The 20,844-nt window shown below is 51.8% G+C and overlaps 1 protein-coding gene across 1 annotated transcript in view; it reads right to left on the reverse strand.

Annotated features, from left to right (window-relative positions):
- Positions 1 to 8,519: 8,519 nt before the first annotated feature.
- The window catches only part of LOC126571566 (protein Wnt-1), an 18,465-nt gene continuing 6,140 nt past the window's right edge, over positions 8,520 to 20,844 (reverse strand). Inside the window, exons 2-5 of the mRNA XM_050230178.1 lie at positions 19,133 to 19,395; positions 10,750 to 11,051; positions 9,100 to 9,536; positions 8,520 to 8,948 (exon numbers count right to left, since the gene is read on the reverse strand). Coding sequence (XP_050086135.1) covers positions 8,642 to 8,948; positions 9,100 to 9,536; positions 10,750 to 11,051; positions 19,133 to 19,395 — 1,309 coding nt within the window. The 3' untranslated portion in view covers positions 8,520 to 8,641. The remainder of the gene's footprint in view (positions 8,949 to 9,099; positions 9,537 to 10,749; positions 11,052 to 19,132; positions 19,396 to 20,844) is intronic.

The following is a 20,844-nucleotide window of genomic DNA, read 5'->3' on the forward strand; positions in this document are numbered from 1 at the left end:
GCAATGTTCGAGATCATCTCGGAGGTCTCCGCGCCACGCCACGCCACGCCACGCCACGAAATGCAAAACCACAATTCCAAAGTCCTCGTCGCTGTCGTCGTACCTCCGGCACACGCTCATAACGAAACGAACCCCGACACCGGGGGCATGTTAGTATCATATTTTATCTCCTGCACCGATTTCGGACCCCCTACCATCCCGCTTTATCGTCCCACCCTCTCACGGAAGGCGCGGAACTGAAGTGAAGAAATATTTATTTTATGACTAACGTTTCTCATCGTTTTTATATTCGTTTCGATTCGTTCCGTTCCGTTCCGTTCCGCGGTCCCCGCGAGTGATCCGAGTATCATCCCGTCGCCCCGGCTCTTTTCTTACATTTTCCACTGCCCCCCTCCTTTCCCCTCGCGCTGGCTGGCGGACCGAAGAAATTACTCGTGCGATCGCTGCGATCGACGACACCAGCATGCTGCTGAGCATTTCGCTTCTTCTACCTCTCCGTTCTTCGGTTCCTCGGTCTTCGTTCGTTCGAAATTAAAGCTACATTGTCTTCCGTTAGTTGGTTTTAGCTCGATTTGTTTTTCCTCCACCTACTGCTCCTCATCCTCCATCCGGCGCTCGCTGGCCAGCCAGGAATGTCGGGCGCTCCAGATGGAAAAGCCATTCCCCGGGTGGGGGGAGGCGACAACGCAGTGACCATTGGTGCGGATCATGCGGTCGGTAACTGGGACTGGAACTCGCGGGCACACAATCACCGAAATGCCTCTAAATCATGGCACCACGAAGTCCGCTGGACGCGTAATTGTTAAGACCTCGGAGCTGCGTCCGTTGGTCCGTCGAGGAAGGAATCGAGCCCGTCTAGCGCTAGAGAAGGGAATGATGAACGGTGCGGCGCGAAAGGATCGTCTAGCAGGCTGGCGCGGGCGCGATCCGCGTTTATCCGTGAAATAGCTTCCCATTCTTCGTCCCCGTTGTGGTCGGTATTCGAAAAAATAATTCAAATTCATTCATTCCTTTAGCCGGAGAACGCGGACGGAACTGACTTTCCCATGCTAGTCGCCATGCCAGTGGGCATGTCGATCGGTGAGGGCGTCCATCCGTCGATTCGTGCGTGCGTTCGTGATCCCTTCTTGCGTTTCGATCGAGGCGCGCTCGTTTCTGCACTGTCATTGACGAAAATATCCATTTCAAAGCAAAGAATGACTCTTCATTTGCCGAGAGTGACTCCTCCTGTGGGTGGCATGAAAAGGAGGGGGAACAGAAGAATGGAAAGCGTCCTCTCCTCCGTCGTCGTCATCAAGCCCCACCGTGCGCAGCAGAAAACGTTTGGAGGCCGACGTTGAAATAATTGATATATCGTTACGGGCGTTAATCCGATCAAATGCGTCCTATCGTCCGCTCAATCTTGAAGCCTTCCTGGCCCCCACTAGCCCATCCCTGTTGCCGATGAGTTCGATTATGTTCCATTAGCGGGGAGATCGGGAGGATCGGATTCGGAGGGGATGGACGGGAGACGGGAGAATCCGTGTCGCATTCATTGATTGAGTCCGCTACCCTTAAAACGATCGCTAGATCGCGAGTGTATGGGTGAGTTGTGTGTTTGTTGTTTAGCGTCAATGTTTGTGCTACGATTCGAAACCACCGTGGTGCCCGAGGCAAAGGATTCTGTTCCAGGTTTTGTGTTTGCGTGGCCATTGCTAACCGCTTATAGCTGACAATTGAGCTATTGAGTGATTCAGAGTCGGGCCGCTATTGTGCTTCGGTAGCCGTGTCTTGGGGCGTATCATTGCTCGTCTCTGTTCGTGTTTAGGCTTCGATGGAAGCTGAAATGATCAAGATATTGTTTTAATCAAGGTGTATTCACTGAACATTGAGGTTTTCCTTGTCAGAAGAAGCACTTTCGTACTCCGCATTAGCATATTGATTTCATTTCTTAGATTATTATTGTTGCTAAATGTAAATTACATTTCAACAATTTTTTGTTTCAACTCGTAACACAGCTCTAGAACCAAACAAACAGTATGCAAAAAAATGCAAAGAAAAATGCAAGATACTTAGATTTTGGCTGATTTTTCATAAAACCCTTTAGTGCAAAAGTTTTTATCATACATAAAAGTTTTTGTTTTTTATTTTTCTTTACTATGCTTTTTACATTTTTTAAAAAAATACCTCCTAGAAACAAAGATATTACAAAAACAGTCGAGCAAGGTAATAAAAGCACGTTTCTCAGGTGCATAACTACATTATTTTTGGCGATAAAACCATGAACCATGATTAAACGAACTGAAATGCGTCGTTGAAATTGAAAAAAACGGCGAATTGAAAATATAATCCAGCGTAATCTAATATTACATACCGTAGCTACTATAGTTATACAGATACATTTCCGAATGTTCTGACGGCTCGTCTGCCTCTTAGACAATCCTGCTCAACAGCATCTTGGTTAACATCAGATAAATAGACAATCAAAAGGTATCATGATCAATCAATGATCGTGAGAGAATCGATTCGATTTTGTAACAAATACCGTTCTACCAGCTACTCCACTCTTTGGCACCCGTTGACGGCGACAAAAGACGATTCCCGGGCGCAATTCACACGCGAAATGACTCCATTGAAGATCGCGCCGCGGCCGAGGGCTTCCGCTCCTCTCGAAAAGGGCACCCCGATTCAGCCGCAGCCACAGCAAAACGGGTTCAGCTCGAATCCGTCGACAAAACAGACAGCAGCCGCGATTGTGGTCGGATACAATCGCTTTTAGGGCTCCCGTAACCCGTTCCCTCCCTCGCCCACTTCGCCGTACCGATTATCGTAATTTATCCTTCATCCGTCCATTAAAAGATCAAATTCCACATCTTTCCAGCGTCCGCGTCCTGGACACCGGGCGGCACGGCACTTGCCCCCAACCGAATCAGACGAATGCCCACCGAGCATGGTCAGCAAAAGAAAAAAACCGCAAAACGAGGCGTTCGAAATTTTATAAGAAGGTGAGAAAAATTAAACTGGAACCGACTGACACGGTCCGCAGCCCGGGGTTTTATCGCGCAGATTCCGAGGCGTTACTTCTCGAGCTTCGAGGACGTGTGCGAAGCGATTGCACCGCGGTCATCACCGCACGGTGTGCGCGCTTCGTGCTCGGGAAGTGGCCCGTGGGAGCGAACTACTGCCGCCCCTTGCCCTTATCTTCCACGCGCTGCACGGTGGTGGTGGCGAATTGTTTAATTATTTCCTCATTTCCATCCGATTCCGATAATCCGATTTCGAATCTGTGACTCCCACTCGCTCCCTCGCTCGCTCGCTGGCCACTGGCCACTGGCCACTTGGAAATTGTGGGCTCGCGGGCATCACTCCGCTTGACTGCAGACAAAAAATCCGCACCGAACAACGATATCGATCCCCCCGGGGAATGCGGGAGCCCTACGTGGAGTTGCGCGTGGAGCTTGGAAGTCGATCGACCGATTTGGGCCAGGTCACACTCCTGGGCCCTGAGACGCACCTCGGAACACTCGAATGTTTCACTAATTGATACCTCATTCCATGCCAAAGTCCAGCCCTCGAGTCGTTCCAGCGAGTTCTGCGATCGATTTGGTTAGATCGAGAACCGCCGCTAAACCGATCGGCGTGACCGATCGTGATGCCGTCGCGGGAGAATCACAAACTTCGCCAGCCTCAAGGCCGGCGTACCAATGGCGTACCGGGACGGGAAGTGCGAGTGCGATTCTGATTCTGCATCAATTTATGCTTGCAATGCGCTCGTTACCCTGCCCGGGGACTCGGTGCTCGTTAACATTGCTCGATTAACTCGGCTCGACATTGCGGTGCGGTCGAGGTTTAGTTAACACGCTGTCCCCGCTGTTAACACGGACCCGTGGCCCCCGGAACTCCTACGAGACCTACCTCAACACGGCACTGACGGCAGACGGTCGGTCTTTTGGTCGATCGACGACGGCTTCAATCAACTGCACGGTCTCCCGGTTCGGCATCCCGGGGACATCAGGTGGCGACCGCCGTTAAACTCGATGCCGAGCTCTGGTGCGCGCCTTTTACAGCGCGCCGGGTATGAAAAGTGTCGCTTCCATTCAATTTAAATCAATTTCATTCATCTCCCAGCCCCAGCCCACCCCTCATCGTGGCCACCTAGATCGCTTTGTGCCAAGTGCAGCGCAACGCTTCGGTCGATCGCTTCCAAAATAGGGATCCCGGTGAGGCCCAGAGACCTCCGGGGGGCTACATATTCATCCGCTCCGTGTATGGGAAGGTGGCGGAGTGGTGAAGGGATGCGATTAAAGGGAGGAATGGAAGGTGACAAGTACGGATTTGGTGTGAATTCCGTTGCCGACCGTGACATTGGCTCCGATTTGCGGCGTGGTGCGGTGATGGTGATTGTGATTAATTTAAATAACCCGACCCTTACCTGACTAACAGCGGTACTATACAACACGCGTGACGGTGACAGTGGTGGCGCAGTGTACGACCCAGACCCCCGACACTACCGACAAGGCCACCAGGATCGATCGATAATCCCAGCACTACCACAGCAGCATCCGTCGTTGGTGGAATGGAATGCGCGTGAGCGAGAGAGAGAGAGAGGTAAGCCTTTAAATGGAAAAGAGGAAAAAGGGGGAAAACCGCGATCGAGCGAGCGAGGCGCGCACCGTTGAAGGTGACGTGCGCGTGACAATCGATGAGTAATTTGAGGGGTAGTCAAGGAGGGGGTGGTCACCCCATGATGGGGCCACAAATGTCACCAGCAATCTTCATCCATTTCGCGTTGCAATCCCTCAACCTTTTTCCCGGGAATGGATAGTTGTTAATGCTCCCCCCCTCCCGATGGGGTTCTTTCTTTCCATTTTCACACCAAAGTAGCACAAATACACAAAGACAAACAAAAACAATATCAATAAATGGCAACAACACAGTGGTGGTCAATTGTTTTTTTTTTTAACTTTCTCTTTTATTTCGAAATTGATTTATGTTCGCGCGCTCCCCGCGGGGTTGGGGTTTTGCAATTTTACAAAAGGGGACAATCCGTTACAATTTGTTTCGTCCGTGGGACAGTGTCTCCAAAGATCTTCTGATCGTTAATCGGTATTCCTGAAGTTCCTGGAAGGTTTCTCACTATTCGGTAGTTACAAATTTATTTCTTTCGCCAATTTAGGCTTCAATTTTGCTATTCTGTTGATCTAAAAGTCGGTTGGATCCGTGAAAAGAGCGATATGTTTTAGAAAACGGGACAGATGAGGAGGGCGTAACGCGATGGTGGTGGTTTAGCTTTCTTATAAAAAAAAACGCGCATAATATGTACACAAAGTAACATCCGGAACATACTATTTCCCTCGGATGATAAGCTCGCAATCGTTTTGGCTCCCATTTAGCATCATCTATTGAGCTGGCCGTCCATTTTGGGATAAAGGGGGGAGCTTTTTCTGTCTCTGTTTAATAAATTACTTACGCAATACACAATAATACAGTTACATGCGGTTGCGATTATTTACTTGCTTGTTTGCATGTCCGCGCGGTTGTCTAATGAAACGATAAAAAGGACCTAGACAGATACAATCTACACAGTACACAATACACGCATACACATGGACGCAGCATCTTCGCATCGTTCCCGGTGTGACACATTACGGCTTACCAACAATATGTATAAAAGGGGGATGATTATTCCATCCACGGAGAAGTCAACACCGGAACGCGAATGAGGCTGAGAGCCACTAAAACCTATCTACCTTTCTATCTAGCTACTAAACGCACTTATCGCTTACCTAAATAATGGAGTAAGAGCAAACTGAAGGACTTGGACTAAGTACTAAACGCACAAACACGAACACAAAGACAGGCTCTAGCGTGCGCAAACAGGGAGATGTAGTCTATCGAAACCCAAAAGACTGGGGAGCTCAGCACGGATCACACCATATCCTGCAACACACTATCACTGAAGACACTAGGAATTGATCGAAAGGGATCGCAGCGCCTCGCGATAGAAACCGAAAGAGAAGCCAAACCACAAAACAACAAAGAACAACATTTAGACACCTAATGCAATCTGCTCCTCGCACCGCCAAAACGACACCGCCATCTCACACACCTTACGATGCCCTATTTCGTAAGGATTCCCGGGGAATCGAGAGAACGCACGGCGTGGCCACAGGCCGGTCCACAACCCTTGGAACAACCCCCTTTTTGCCCGGGGAGGGAATGAAAAGATTGGGTGTTTGAGTTTTGCTGATATAGAAAACACTGACCACAATCTTCTCACTCCCGAGCCCTCGCCAGACTTGACTCCTCCGGCAAGCGGAACGTACACCTCGCAAGGACACGCAACAGACGTACAGCCAACGGGACCGATGGAAAGCCTGCCACCGGGCTCGTGCAACGTGGTTCCGTGCCTTTTGTGGTGGCCGTTTTTCCGGTGGGGGAGAAAGCGAGGGGCTAGAGGGGGAAGGGGGGGTGTTCCGTCGGTCTGAACCACCGTGTGCCACCATCCGTCTCCCGTGGGAGGGCAAGTGATCGAATGTGGCCGAGGAACAAAATTTGCAGTTCGGGTTCGTCGCTTGTTGATGTCGTTCGTTTTGATTTCGTTTCGCATTTCACTTTCGGGGTATCTACGCCCGCTTTTCTCTTTCTTCTCTCAATGTTAGTGCTTCGGAGGGTGGTAGAATACTACCTGAACGTGATTCAAGGTCCTGTGAATCCATTCGCTTCCCGATCGCTTCGCTCTCAACGTTCGAGTTCGATGGACTACGATCGTTCTCCCAGTATGATCATCCCCTACTATGTTGGTTATTATCGCAGATAGGAGACGTTTACATTTACATCACACAGACATACATACACACATACATACATACATACACGGTGATCGCAGCACTCGCAAGCTCGCAGATCAAGCATTAAAAACTCAAGGCTAGTAAACAGCAAAAGCATTCTTTTTGGCGCGTTAATTTCTACTCAGTCTTTCTTGGTTTAAAGGAGGGAAGGGTGGTGGGGGGGTAGTGGGTGGTTAAAAGAGGAGGTAAATAATCGGCAGGGATTCTTTTTTTTTCACCCAATACGTTCCTATCGCCTGCAAACTGTTCCCTGTAAACTTTTGTCAACTGTCCCATCCATGCGGACAGACATCCTCGGGCGGTCGGTCGGGCTCATTTCTTTGTCTATCTACAACGCTTTCGCTTAAAGGCTAGAGGTCAAGGCTTGTTATGTACACGATATGGAAACCTACCTGCTAGTGGGATTAATGTATGGACAAATAGACATTATCTAGATCGTGAGCACGCACGCTTGCGAACACGTTTGCGTGCCAAAACAATTTGTCAGCAAAGTGTTGACGCATTGATCGTGCTCCACTTACATCGCTAACAGTAACTGGGATGATATCGTTTGTGCCCCTCTTCTATACACGCATACACACTTACACACATACAGACTTACACAAATGCTACACACTCATGGGAACTGGCACTTGGCGGACAGAACGGTAGAGCGCCTGATCGTCGGAAGCGTATTAAATAGACGATTAAAGCAAACGCGGCCATCGCGATTTTTGTTTTGTTTTTCGTCAAAAAAAAAACGGTGCGCTGTCTGCTCCCCTTCTCCCCCCTTTAACATTGTGTGCCCTTTGATAATACTGAAAGCAGCGTCCATCCAGCCTCACTGGTCACCGCACGCACTGCGCTGCGCACGCAACAGCATCCGAAACACTTAACCAATAGCCAAAACACCTTAGCGATCCAAAGCGAATGGAACCGACCGAATCATGCTAGCCAAAGCAGGGGAGGCACAGGCACTCCGCGTCCACTCTAAGATCATTGAATTTTGCCACGGGCAAAAGCAACCAAGAGCGTGGTGCCGCACGGAAATCGATGGCGTTTTGTTTCTTTTTTTTTGTTACATTAAAAATGTTTGTAAACTTTTTGGTAATCGAATTTAGTTATTTAAATAATTTCCTAACGTGCGCGGTGGCTGCCAGCGAGTTCCTACTAGAAGGTGGGGTTGGTGGGGTGTTAGAAAAAGAGGAAAAACAAAAAGAAGAACTAAGAAAGCGAGCGCTAGAAGGGGTTCTAAGGACAAACTTACGAACAAACAAAAACTATTTACAAAAAGCAACCCAAGCAGCTCCTCCTGGCCTAATCCCTCGTGCTCTTCTCGTCTCTTCGCTCGTCCGTTCCCTTTCGCGCTTCAGCGCAACACACAACAAGACTCCTCGAGATGACTCTAAAACCTTCGCTTTCGATACCGAGATGGTGGTGGTGGCCGTGGCCGGGATTAACGAAGAAAAAAAGAACCCCCAAAAGACGGCGTGGCTACGGACGAATGGAAAGAGCGCGACGCGACGCGACGCGACGCAAAACTGTCATCCATTATAAGTTTTTAAAACAAAAGTCGAATATTTAAGATAAGATGGAAATGGAAGCCTCCGTCCGATCGTTCGCACGAAGCTCCTCGAAGGAGAAGTAGAAGAAAAATGGTGCGGAGGTGTTGGTGGAAGTGAGGAAAGAGAGATTATGATTCACCGAATCCGGATGGTAGCGTTGTCGAAGGTGTAGCGTCGACTGGCTGGCTGCCTGGCTGGCTGACTGACGAGACGATGGGAGAGAAACTTGAAGGACATCGAGACGACGAACGGAGCGAGCCCGTCCGTCTACAGGCAGGTGTGGATGGTTTTTTTCGTCCGGCAGAGCTTACACTTGACCTCGCAGCACCAGTGGAAGGTGCAGGCGCACCGTTCGACCACCGTCACCTCCTGCGTCCGGTAGCCCCGGCCACAACACATCAGATCGCACCCGTCCACCCCGATCGACGTGTCGTTGCACTGGCGCCCGTGCGTTCCCTGGATGCCGAGGCGCGGATTGCGCTCGCAGAAGCCGGGCGACGGTTCCAGGTACACCAGATCTTTCGCGCCCGGTGGTTTGTGTTCCGGGTTGTACGGTTTCAGCTGGAAGTTGTATCTGTTTTGGGAGCGAAAACAGCGCAAGAGAGAGAGAGAGAGAGGGAGAGGCGAAACGCAAAAAAACATTATCATTTATCATGATTAGGTCGCAGAAAAGAGAAGGAAGGAGGAGGAAGGGTTTGAAAGACCGGGCCTCCGGGGAGACTTACCGATTGATACGCTTCTGGTGCGCGTGGCCAGGACCGCGTGCATGGATCGAGTTGCTCAGCACGTTGTTGTTCGCGATGCTGCCACCGTTGCCATTCTTTGGGCCACCGTTGCTACCGCCACCACCTCCGTTCGAGCTGCTACCAGCACGATTCGTGAGCGTGTGCTCATTGACACCACCGGCACCACCTGCACCCACAGCATTAATGGCCCCTGCTCCAGCACCACCATTACCTCCGCCGCCGCCACCACCACCACCACCACCGCCGTTGCGGAGCAAACTGTTGCTGACCATGACCCGGGACGCACCGTCGAAGCGATCCTTCAGTATGTCACCGATCGTACGGAAGCTGTTCAGCCGCATCCAGCACGTCTTCATCGTGCACGAACCGGACATACCGTGGCACTTGCACTCCTGCCGCATCTCCGCCTGTACGTGCTGTTTCGAGGGAGAGATAGAGAGAGAGAGAGAGAGAGAGAGAGAGAGAGAGAAAAAAGAGAGGTTCATAAAACAATCTGTCTGGTGCACTTTTCTTTTTGGTAGTTCCTGAGCTAATCCCCCGTTAATGTGACAAACACTCACTCAAACTCAGTCTCAGTTTCTCACAGAAACCTCCCTTGCGATCGTGCTCCTCACCGAGATTTATGGGATTCACATTAAAGTTCCATTTGGGGTGCGTTTGCCCAAACCAAACAAAATGCAACAAAAAATCAATTAAATTCAGCGATTCTCTTTTTTCGTGAAGTTCCCTTGCACTAACCATTCCCACTAATCCGCTTCTCGCATTCGATTCTCTCCTCACCAATTGGCAAACTCTTCGTCTCTAGTGCTGCTGCTGCACCGGACCCCAGGGACTAATATGTCACTTTATTACAATCGCCACAAATTAATAAACTTCATAAATGAATTCATTAGAGCTTTTATCAGCTGTCAACGGGTTAATATCTTCTCCTCGCTGTGTTCGCTTTATATGCACACGCTTCGTCTTCAGCGCCGTCACCGCCCCTCTAAAGATCGTCCTCAACCACCGAATCAAAGATACGCGAGTTTGCTTTCTGGCGTGAGAGAGTGTTCCGTGGATCGCTTCTTCCGCTTCTTCTTCTCTTATTCGTACAGAATCGTGCTCGTGGGCTGAACGAACAGCGAAGCGAACAGAAAAAAACGCCAAAAAACCGAAGCTCCCCCAGAAAAAAAAGAGCAAAATCATTCCCTGGCATGAGAGGCAGCACTTGGGGATTATTTGTCCCAAAGGAGGGGGGGGAACCAGGGGATCGGTGGCCGGGAGGATTAAAATATTTATTAATGAAACTGAGCCCCAAACCTGAGGATCGGTATGTGTGTTGGTGTCACGGCATTATCGAAGCATTTATTCGCTGACGATGCTGATCGCGTGAGAGCGCTGCCGGAATGGAAGGTTAAGGGATCGAGTGATCGCACACCAGTACAATGAGGAGCCAGCACGCGTTTACAACAATGAAAGTGGTAAACAATTTATTTATTTGACTTTCCTTTTTCCCTTCCCCCGAAAAATGCCAACAAATGCAGCGCAATCTACTGGAGATCGAAAATCGAGAGAAGAGTGTTTGGACCACCGGGAAAAACTGGAAATGCCTGTTGGAAAAGGGCCGGGAAACGAATGGAGGACACTTACCGCCCGACCGGCCTCGTTGTTGTGGAGGTTCATCTTTTCGCGCAACGTCCGCCCGCGCTCGCCGGTGTCGACGAACTCGCGCGAAAACTTGAAGCCAAAGCCAATGTTGTCACTGCAGCCACCCCACTCCCAGTCGCCTACGCCGGCCGCCACCGCACCCATGCTGTTCATCTGCGGTTCGCGGTTGTGGTGCGAGTAATCGCAAGTGCACGACTCGATCGAGCCCTCGCTGCAGGCCCGGGCCACACTGTGCGTCACCGCCGCGCTGGTGATCGCGTAGATGAACGCCGTCTCACGGCAACCTGTGGGAGAGAGGGAGAGAGAAAGGAAAGAAGGGTGGTTGAGTAATCGGTAAACTAAATCCAAGTCTCGCTCGCTCGCTCGTTCGCCCGTTCGCTTGTGATAACACCTTGGACCGGAGCAAGATGGCAAGAAGATGGATTGACTGGCCGCAAACGAAGCGATTTCCGTCGTCGTTCGAGCACAGACTCGTTTTGGCAAAATCCCCAACGGGGGTGAAACCAAAACAACCGAAACAAGGCGATCACGATCACCCTGGTCCAGTCGAGTTGAGTCGAATCCGGGGGGCAGTGTAAGCGAGAGGAGGCGATGCGATTAAAATAAATTAAAAACCATTTTCCTGCGGTCCTAATCCTACTTAACGTGGATCCCATTCCGGGGTCTAATGATGACCCCCGATGGTCCGCCTAAGCCGCCGAGAAGGTCGACACTGAAATGGACACCCGGGGAAGGTTGTTCGTTCGTTGTTGAGCTGCCACCATTTGGGACGAGTTGAACAGCGTGTTTGGGCGTACTTGTGCGTGCTTGCGCGTGTGCTTCCCTGAGACCGCCTCTCGTAAGCCCTCTCGAGCAAAGAACTTGTTCCTCTGGTTCTACAACAGAACGATCATGCGAGCAGGCGATCTGCGATCATAAAAAGATCGGCACGGGAGAGAGCGAGAGATTCTTGCTGATACAATGATCCTCGGCGATCATTGCATCGGTTATACGATCGTTCATCTTTAACACCGCCTGCGTGAGCATGCTGGATCATGCGCTGACTGATTCAGGTCCGGTAATCGATTATCAATCGCCCGCATCCGCATTCTTGGAGGTCTCGGTGACTAGACCCACCTTCCCTAGCAGCTAGCAGGGCACAACAACTGGAACCGATCGTAGAAAATGCAGCCCGGAGCTGCAGAGACCGGGGACCTCAAGGACCTCTCTCCTGCAGTGTGTGGCTCTGGCCAATAATCGTACGTTTAGTACCAATTTTCCACCCGATTTCTCACACGTTTACACCCCCACCAAGGGGCAACTCCCCACCCGGGGCTGAGCTGTCGATCATCTGCGTTCGATCTGCGTGAAATAGTTGCAAAATGACTCGGTGGACTCGGTGGCCGAGCACGCACCAGCACGATAATCAATCATCATAAAGTGCCCGTTGCGAGCGAACCAGTGAGCGAACGATCGGTTTTGGTGCTGACCAAGTGCCTGACAAGTGCCTCAGTGACCTGCTGCTGCTGCTGCTGCTGCTGGTGCACCAGGACCACCACGGTGCAAATTGGTCCCCGGGGGTTCGAGGTGATGATGGTATCCAGCGTCGCCACAGCAGCAGCAGCAGCAACGGGACTCGGCACACATCTGGCCGAGCCATCTCTCCCTCGGGAGTGACCTCGACCGGTCGACACCCAACGGTGCCGAAGGTACCGGGACAAGAGAGCAACCGAAATCTCCTACGGTAGCGCGACGATTGAGACGTTTGAGAAAAGGGGCCCCGGTGAGAGGCCACCATCCATCATCGCCTTTCTGTGACCTTGAGTGACGCGCAGAGCGGACCAGCGAGAACAAATGGCTGGCACAAGGACACAATCCCAGCAATCGATCGATAACGAGCGAACGAGCGAATGAGCCATCATCATCATCATCATGACCATCATGGTGCGGTTCGCCACATCATCGACACCTCATTAGGAAAGGAAGGTTGTAAGGTTGTGGCCGCGTCCGATTGCGTCATCGCCTTTATGGCACCTCGGTGCACAAAGCTTGCGCCAACTTGCCCCAACGCCATGGCCCGGTGTCATCGTAAATGGCGGCAGTTTGTCAAAGGGACCCCCCCCCCCCCCCTGACCTGATTGACTTCCTTCCTTCCGCCGTGAGCGATAAGCGAAAAGCGAGTTCGAGTCATTACGCCTGGGAGCACGCGAAGCTACGGCAAGGGCCCCACTAGGTTGGCACCTCGTCGTTTTCCGGAGAATCCGACACTCCTGGAGCAGGTCACCGCGTAGCAGCAGTGGAATGTGGTCGCTCTGATAACGCCTGATAGACCTGTGCCTCTCGACTCGTCTTCGCGTCGCCTCGCCCGATATTGGACTAATTTGTGACAGTTCATTTGTCATTCCCGCCGTGGTCGTGCCAGGACCAGTTTTTGGGCTGGAGGTAACAGTTCCCAAACAGAACAACAGCAAAAAAAAAACCGAGAACCCCCTAAAGAAGGGATCAGTTTCGATGTCGTATGTCGTTTGTCACCGCCAATCACGACCGTGGATCGTGACTGTGATCATCTCGCTCCTGCGACCTGAACCTGCTGCTGCTGATGGTGATTGATCAGCTTTTAATTGATTTATTAGGGATCCGTGATGCCACGGACCAGATAGAGGGTAGAGAGAGAGGTGAGAGAGAGGTAAAAGAGAAAGAGGGGACAGCACAACCCCTAAACGGTGCCACCGTTCACTCACTCCGCTAGCGAGCACGAGGCGCGACGGACTGGAAGATCGATAAACATGCTGATTGGATTAGACGGAGGCTCGGCGATCAACGATCTCGATCAACGATGAACGATCGATCGGACCGGGACCGGGAACGGGACCGGATCGATCCGGGGGCATCCGTGAACCGAGATTCCATGAGGCCCTCCGATCCATCATGTCCATCCATCCATCAGCGATCCAATCTTAGTTAATGAATAAATTAACTCTGCATAATCACCTCATGACGGCAGCAACGACGACGACGACGTTACCTAGGGGTAACCGGGGATGATTGGCCCGCATGATGCACGAAGCCCACGGACCCTTTGGGCGCGGTAACCGATATCACTCGAACCCAATTCCTAAAACGTCAATCTCCGCTCCATTAAACCGTGTATGTGTGCGTGGCAGCAACAACGAGGCTAATCCTTTTGGCCAGACAAACCAAACCAAGGCAAATAGCAAAATAGGGACCAGGGCCCAAAGAAGGGGTTCCTTTGGGGTGGAGGGATCAAAATATTTTCATCTCGCCCAACCATCCACCGTCCATCCACAGTGCTTGTGGGCCTGTTATGGGCTCCCATTGTTAAAATTGAATTGGATGGCCGCTTTGTGTCGCTGCTGCACCAACAACCAACTAAACAACCGACCCGCGGACCAAGCAGTCCGATGTGGAACTGATAATTGCCGGGTTCGTCGCTGGGCTGGGCGCATTGAGCTTTTTTCCGTTTGTTTCGCAACAAAACAAATAACTTCGCGGTGCAGACACAGGCGATGACGGGAGAGGATAGAGTGGAGGAGAAGCGACAGAAAGGAAATCCGGTCTCTCGCCGTCTTGAATTACCTTCCACTTTTTTTCTCGATTGCGTCTGTTCCCCGGCCGCTTGGTGCAGCGGCACCGTTGTTGTTGTTGTTGTTGATTTGGCGCTGTTCTTGTTCAATGAAAGGGTCCCAGCGCACCCAGCGGTGCAGCACCCTTTCCCCCACCGGAGGGAGGTGAGTCTTTTATTCCTCTTTTTTTATCTTCCGCCTCTCAATGAAATGTAATGAAATCTGTTGAATGCTAACTGCCACGCAAACAGAACAATTAGCCTAATACACTTCCAAAACAGCAGCTACCAGACGATGGGCGTCACGGTTGCATCCGCTTCTGCTGGGACCTGACCAGCAAATCAAATCCTTCCCCTGATTACGATGGATCCCTGTTCCGTGCGCCTTTTGTCACACGATTTGCATGCCGAGCCTTTGGAGGCTTTGTTCGATCCCTTGGGCGCATCCGTTCGCTTCCGAGGTTCGTCGCTTTTGATTCATTTCAGTTTCTTCGCCCTTCACCTGGCCCAAAAACCGTTGCTCTTCTGTTTTTGGGGTGCACGTACGTTGTGTTGTGTGAAACAGGTTGTCTGGCCAGCAGCATTCACCTGATCGTAATCGGGGCCCAAAAGTTCGCATTTCTTAATCGTTTTAGCAAATCTAAAAATCGGATCGCGATCGTCCCGGTCTCGATGGTTTGAAGGGGTCATTAATCATAAAAGGGGACCACCAATATGCCACAGCACGTGTATGCGTGTGTTTTGCATTTGGAAACCTTTTTTTTACAGCAAAAAAATGGATCTAATTCCCAGACATGATCGCACGATGATTATAATGCTTCGATTAAATTTCTGTCGATTGCGTTATCGCGCGATGTGATCGTCTAGGAGCTAGAAGACGTCGTCATCTTCTAGCGAATAGATACCCCGTCCTTCCAGCATCTCTTACGCATTCCGGGCTATCTTGCAGCACCCCGGTAGGTCTCGGCTCGTGGATGCCAACAACCGAAGCAGCAAAAAAAAACAATGAACGATATCCGTGATCGTCGTCGTCGCAGTCGTCGCAGTCGTCGTTGTCGTCCCCCACCAAGCGGCCCTAAAACCCCCTTCGAGGGAGGGAGGCTTTGGGCTTCTGATTTATGGAGCGTATAAAATCTTTTATTAATATACATCTCGCTACGATTTAACACGGTTCCCCGTTTTGGGTTTCTCCCTTGCCGCTTGCTCCGTAGCCGCTTCTGGATTGCGCTGGCCAGCACCAGCACCAGCGACAGTGCGACCCTTGCGCTCTTCTTGCATCGTTCGCATCCTTCGGGCCCCTAGATGCTAGATGCGGATCCTAGATGCTGCGCTAGGTTCTGCGACCCTTTTTTGCGACCGAAACGCTTCTCGAGGGTCTGAAATGGATGGTTTATGGTCGGAGTTTGGCCGCTGCTGTAAAACTGTCGTCACCGGACCATCATCATCCTTCTCATCCTTCTCTTCCTTCTGCTCCTGCTCTTCATCATCATCAGCAGCAGCACGGCTGAAGCTGATCCTCGCCGCTTGTGTACCTGTGGACGATGAGGGCGCGCGCGCTCACGCACGCCATCCGCTCTCCCGGGGTCCCGCGATTGTCCGGGTTGACGATTTTATCAAATCGAGAGAAGAAGATTTATAGCATTTAATTGCTCCTGGCGCTGCACGGCCAGAAAGGCAGTAAAGATGTTGTTGTCGGTACGATGCTTTAACAGTCGCTCCGGTGACCAGAAGCCGCACCGTAGACAGCACTGCACTTTACACTCCGGGACCGCAAAGCGTGCCGCACAACTAATTTCCTCTCGATCTCAATTAAGCCTCCACCACGGCCCTTTGGGAACGATAAGCTTATCAAAAGCAGTTGCCAGATAAGCGAAAGGGCGACGCAAAAGCAGGCGCCCTGGGTGAGTCGCATTCCCACGATCCAACTGAGCGAAAGGAGAGAAAATGGAGCGTCGAAGGGACCACCAAAGTGACCACTCGCCTTGACTGTTGGCCACTTTACTCTCGGAAATCGGACAGAAGCACGCAGAGCGCACCCAGAAGTGGTCATTCGGACGCTCGATTCCATTTCGAGTGCTCCACGGACCGCTCGACGCTCGATCGGCTGAGCACTGAATGGAGTCTATTGTTTTCGGGCGTGACTGTCCATCTTTCGAGGGCGCCCACCGGTGGCTGTTTGCCACCGTCATTGACGTTGATGGCTGGCTGGCTGGCTGGCTGGAGCGGAATGGCGAGCGCTCGCGCGCGCGCACACCGATCCCAACACCTTGATCTGTCACTTGAACAGCAAATGCGAGAGGCCGGCATGAGGCTGCGTGATCCCTCATACCCCTCAAATGAGCCATTTTTCAAGCCCGGTGAGCTGATAGAAAATGTCTGTTAATAGGGAAAACAAACACGACAAAACGACCACCGACGAGTTGGCGGTGATGGCGGTGATGGCCAGCTTCCTCTCTTGCCTCTCTCTCTCTCTCTGTCTCTCTCTCTCTGTTGTTGGCGCTCTCTGCCGGTGGTGATGCTGTGGGAAAGCTACTGAGGCGGTGGCGGCGTCGACGTTCTGTTTGCGATCGTGGGTTGCATTTTAATCATCAGCCTCCCACTGTTCCGCAGATCGTGAGGCGTGTGCGTCTGTCTCTCTGCGTGTGTTAGTACGAGCAAATGTTAATTGGATATGCTGCCAATGCTGACCACGGTGCGCCTTGTTTGGAGCTTCGCGAAATGAAACGCAGCAAGAACGCAACCAACGGATGCTGATCCTTAATGCTGCTGGGGCGACTACTATCGTTTTTGGTTGGAAAAACGCCAACAAGCCCGGGGTCATTGCTCACACCCCGGCCACCGTGAAATGGAAAACCAAACCCCGCGGTAATCAATAAGATCTTCCCGGTTGCCGGCTGCTGGCTGCTGGCTGCTGGCTGCTGGTGCTGGCAGATCTGGCTGACCGCACTCGCCGTTTGATCGCCAGCATCGGGCGTGCGCGCGCGCTCGCACACCCTGGCTCGATCGCACCATCATTTGCCATTAATTTTCCGACAATTATTATAATTTATCGGTCTCCCTACCACACCCCCCCTCCCCCCACTCCCTTCAACGGGTGTCCGGTGTCCACGATCGGCACGACCCAGATGTGAAACCTGACCACCAGCACCACCATCCGAGACGCAGTTGCGGCCAAATGCATTAATTATTGATAGCGGGAGCTGGCGCTGTTGCTGCTGCTGGTGCTGCTGCTTCGGTTGCAACGGTGGTGGCAGTAAAAATGCTAATGGATTGCCACCGAAGAAGCCAATTCGAAAGGGGCGGGAAAAGTTGGAGCTGGAGATGGAGAGGAGCAAAGCGATGAATAATGACTTAATTTCTTCGCGATTCCCCCTTCGCTGCTTTCATCCCGAACGCCGCGTGTTAGGTGCTCGTGGGTTGCAGACACTCGCCTCGAAGTTCCGGCACTTTCTCCATCGGAACATTGGCCACAAAGGAGCGCGAGAGAGAGAGAGAGGGAGGAGGGCAGAGGCGACCATTAGGAAGGTGGTTTACATGGCAATATCGGAACATTAAATCGTTTTGAACGGCGTTTCGTTGGTTGGAGTGTGTTGTAACCGATTTGGAAGGAAAACAAGCGGAAAACCGTTCGGAACGGAACGGAAAAAAGCATCTCGCGATGGCCGTAACGGTTGAAAGCGAGCGCGTGTGGTCTTACGGAGGATTGGCAGCCTCAGATCTCTTGCAAAAAGAACCAACAATGGCATTTTGGTGATCATTTTGGCGTGAACACAATCCTGCTCCTCTCTAATCAAGTTGTCAAAGGCGAGTAACGTTGATTGCCTAAGCTCACGCATACACACAGTTGCATTCGCCCTCCGGGGACAGATAGAAAAGGGACACCAGCGGTGGCCCTCGTGACAGATCGACATCCGACGACGATACACGAAACCACGCCACGAGATTGATCGCCTCGAGGGCCACAACCGAGGGATGATCCTTAATCCGCAATTCGGACGCCCCGCCAGTCGTGGCCAGGATGTTTTTGTGGTTTCAGCGCGATTACACAAATCCATCGATCATCCAGGAGTGGAAGAAGGGACTCCCTTGCTGCTGAAGTGGTTACATCCGCGATGCTTTCCGAAGGAGAAATTTGAGGACTCGCGACGGTACGGCCGAACAGATGTTTCGGTGTTCTCTGTTTGTGTGTCAGCTTACCATCGAGCACACCCCTCCTCTTGGTGTCCTTTTTCCCTCTCGAACAGCCCACGGTTTGTTGCCTTTTGGCGGTGAAGGTGATGCTTTTGATGCTCTTGGGTTTGTTGTTTGTGATGTTTAACGGTTGGGTCCCTTCAATTGGCCAATTATGTTGGGCTTTTGCTCGGCTTTAGACTGTGTTGGTTTGTTGTAGAAAATCGAGGGAAAATAGACGACACCGACACGGCGTTACCTTCGCTTTCGTTTTAACGCCCCACCACCACGGGTGTTGACACGTCATGCTGGCGCTCTTCGGAGCATTATGCTTCACTCCAACACATCACAGCGCCACAAATGACAAATGCTCGGTCCACCAGGGCACGTACTGAAGGTTGACATCAGTTCCAGCGTGCGGACGTGAGCGTGATCGTCACGGGTGATCGCCCCGTGACCACGTCAGTGTGGCCTACTATCACGATCGCAGCCAAATCTGGTGGCGATCTCTGTATGTGTCACCGTAGCGTGGGCCGCCTTGGCCATAAAGTTAACCTCCGCGTATTGGCGCACGTCCCGCGGCCGCGTCTCCTCACCGGAATAGCAAATTAGTCAGGAACCGGCCTTACTTACCTCGTTCGACGATCTTCCCGAAGAGGTTCTTGCCGCGCAGAAAGTTCCGCGTCGAGCAGTTCCAGCGGCGCGTCCGGAACTGATGCTGGCACTCGTTGATCGCCAGGTTGGCGCCCTTGGCAATCGCCGCCAGTACGCCCGGGTTTTCGCGCGCCAACCGGCGCTGCTTGCGCCGTAGCGTGGCATGGATCGCCGGATCCAGGTACGTCATGCCCGGGGCCAGCGGTGAGATGTTGTTCGGTTCGCCCGCCTTCGCGATACCCCTGGAGGGAGAGAGAGTGAGAATTTAGGAAAAGTTTGTTGTTTTTTAGTTTTCTTTGAGTTTTACTTTCACTTCAGAGAATGTTTTTCCCCAAAAAAAAAGGGTTTGGCCGAGTTTGCTTCAGCTGCCCTGACCTTCAAGGGCAACTGTCCACCCTGGGAGTGATAATGCGCAACATAAACACCAAACATATGTGCGCCACTCGCTGTCTTGTAAGGGCGGGCGCTGGTGGGCGCGAAAAACCCAAAAAAAGATTTCCCCGAAAAAAAACCCACGAACCTCAAACCTGCAGCTGAATGACGAACCGACAGCTGTCAAACGATCCTCAGATAAAGTTGTTTTTACTTCGATGCAACGAGCGACGAGCGACGAAGAGTCTCTTGGACGCTGGAAACTCCCAAAAGGCGTTGTTTCACATGCACCATCGAGGTCTCGGATGAGAAGGTCGCCTCAGTGCCTCTGTACCTCCCCCCCATTCGATCACCTCTGGGCGTGTGTGCGTGTATTTGTCAACCCCACGCAGAGGGAGGAAATTAGTTAAATCAATATTGAACACCACCAGCCACCGATGGAGCCGGTCGGTCGCAGTAGCCCGGTCACTGGTCACCGTCACGACGCAAGATGCAAATGAGGATCGTCTCCGGGTCAGCCCCGGGCCTGGGAAGGAGTCTGGGAACGCGCCGGCGCTGACGCCAATGATTAATTGGACAAACAGAGATCGGCTTCGACTTGCTTCGGCTCCGTATTGCGTAAGCGCCGATCCGTGCGGTGGCCGTGGCCAACGTGACAAACGTTGCAGCGTTCCCACGATCTCTACGAGCTCTCCTTAGATCGTTCTCGCAGGCGAGAAAGTGTCGCCACGGACGGAGGAACTGAGTGAAAGTGATCGTCGTCGCGCTCGATCGGAATTGTTTGCATATTCCGGCAGCTTTTCAAATCAATAGCCATTTCCTCAATCCATTGAGCAAGGAGTGATAGAATGAAAGGAAGAAGAATATTTAATTAACTCCAAAAATGTGCCAACAACACATTCCAGTCCACGGAGAGGTGTGCACAAAGCATCCCGACAGTCCAGGATCAATTTGTTGCCGCGAGCGCGCGCCACGATCCTGGCGATCCGGCACGTCCGCGATCATGATTGATTTCGAGCTTCGAAACATCTTCACAACAACATGTTTTTGATGCCTTACTCGTGGCGTGCTGGCACAGCATGAACGTGGAACCCGGAACGCATTGCGTCGTGGAGGAAGGAAGGAAGGAAGGAGGAATAAAAACATTTCCGGGAACGAACTGACCGACCGGTCATCGGGAACGCGCAACGCGTGCGTGCGTCTCTCGTCTTGTGCGAGATCATAAAGATGCCATCGAAACCATGTCAACGCCACGCCACGGAGCATCACATTCCGATGCGTCGTCGGTGTTGATGGTCGCGCGATCGCATCCCTTGGCG

The sequence above is a fragment of the Anopheles aquasalis genome, chromosome 2, assembly GCF_943734665.1.
Source record: "Anopheles aquasalis chromosome 2, idAnoAquaMG_Q_19, whole genome shotgun sequence".
Classification (NCBI taxonomy): domain Eukaryota; kingdom Metazoa; phylum Arthropoda; class Insecta; order Diptera; family Culicidae; genus Anopheles; species Anopheles aquasalis.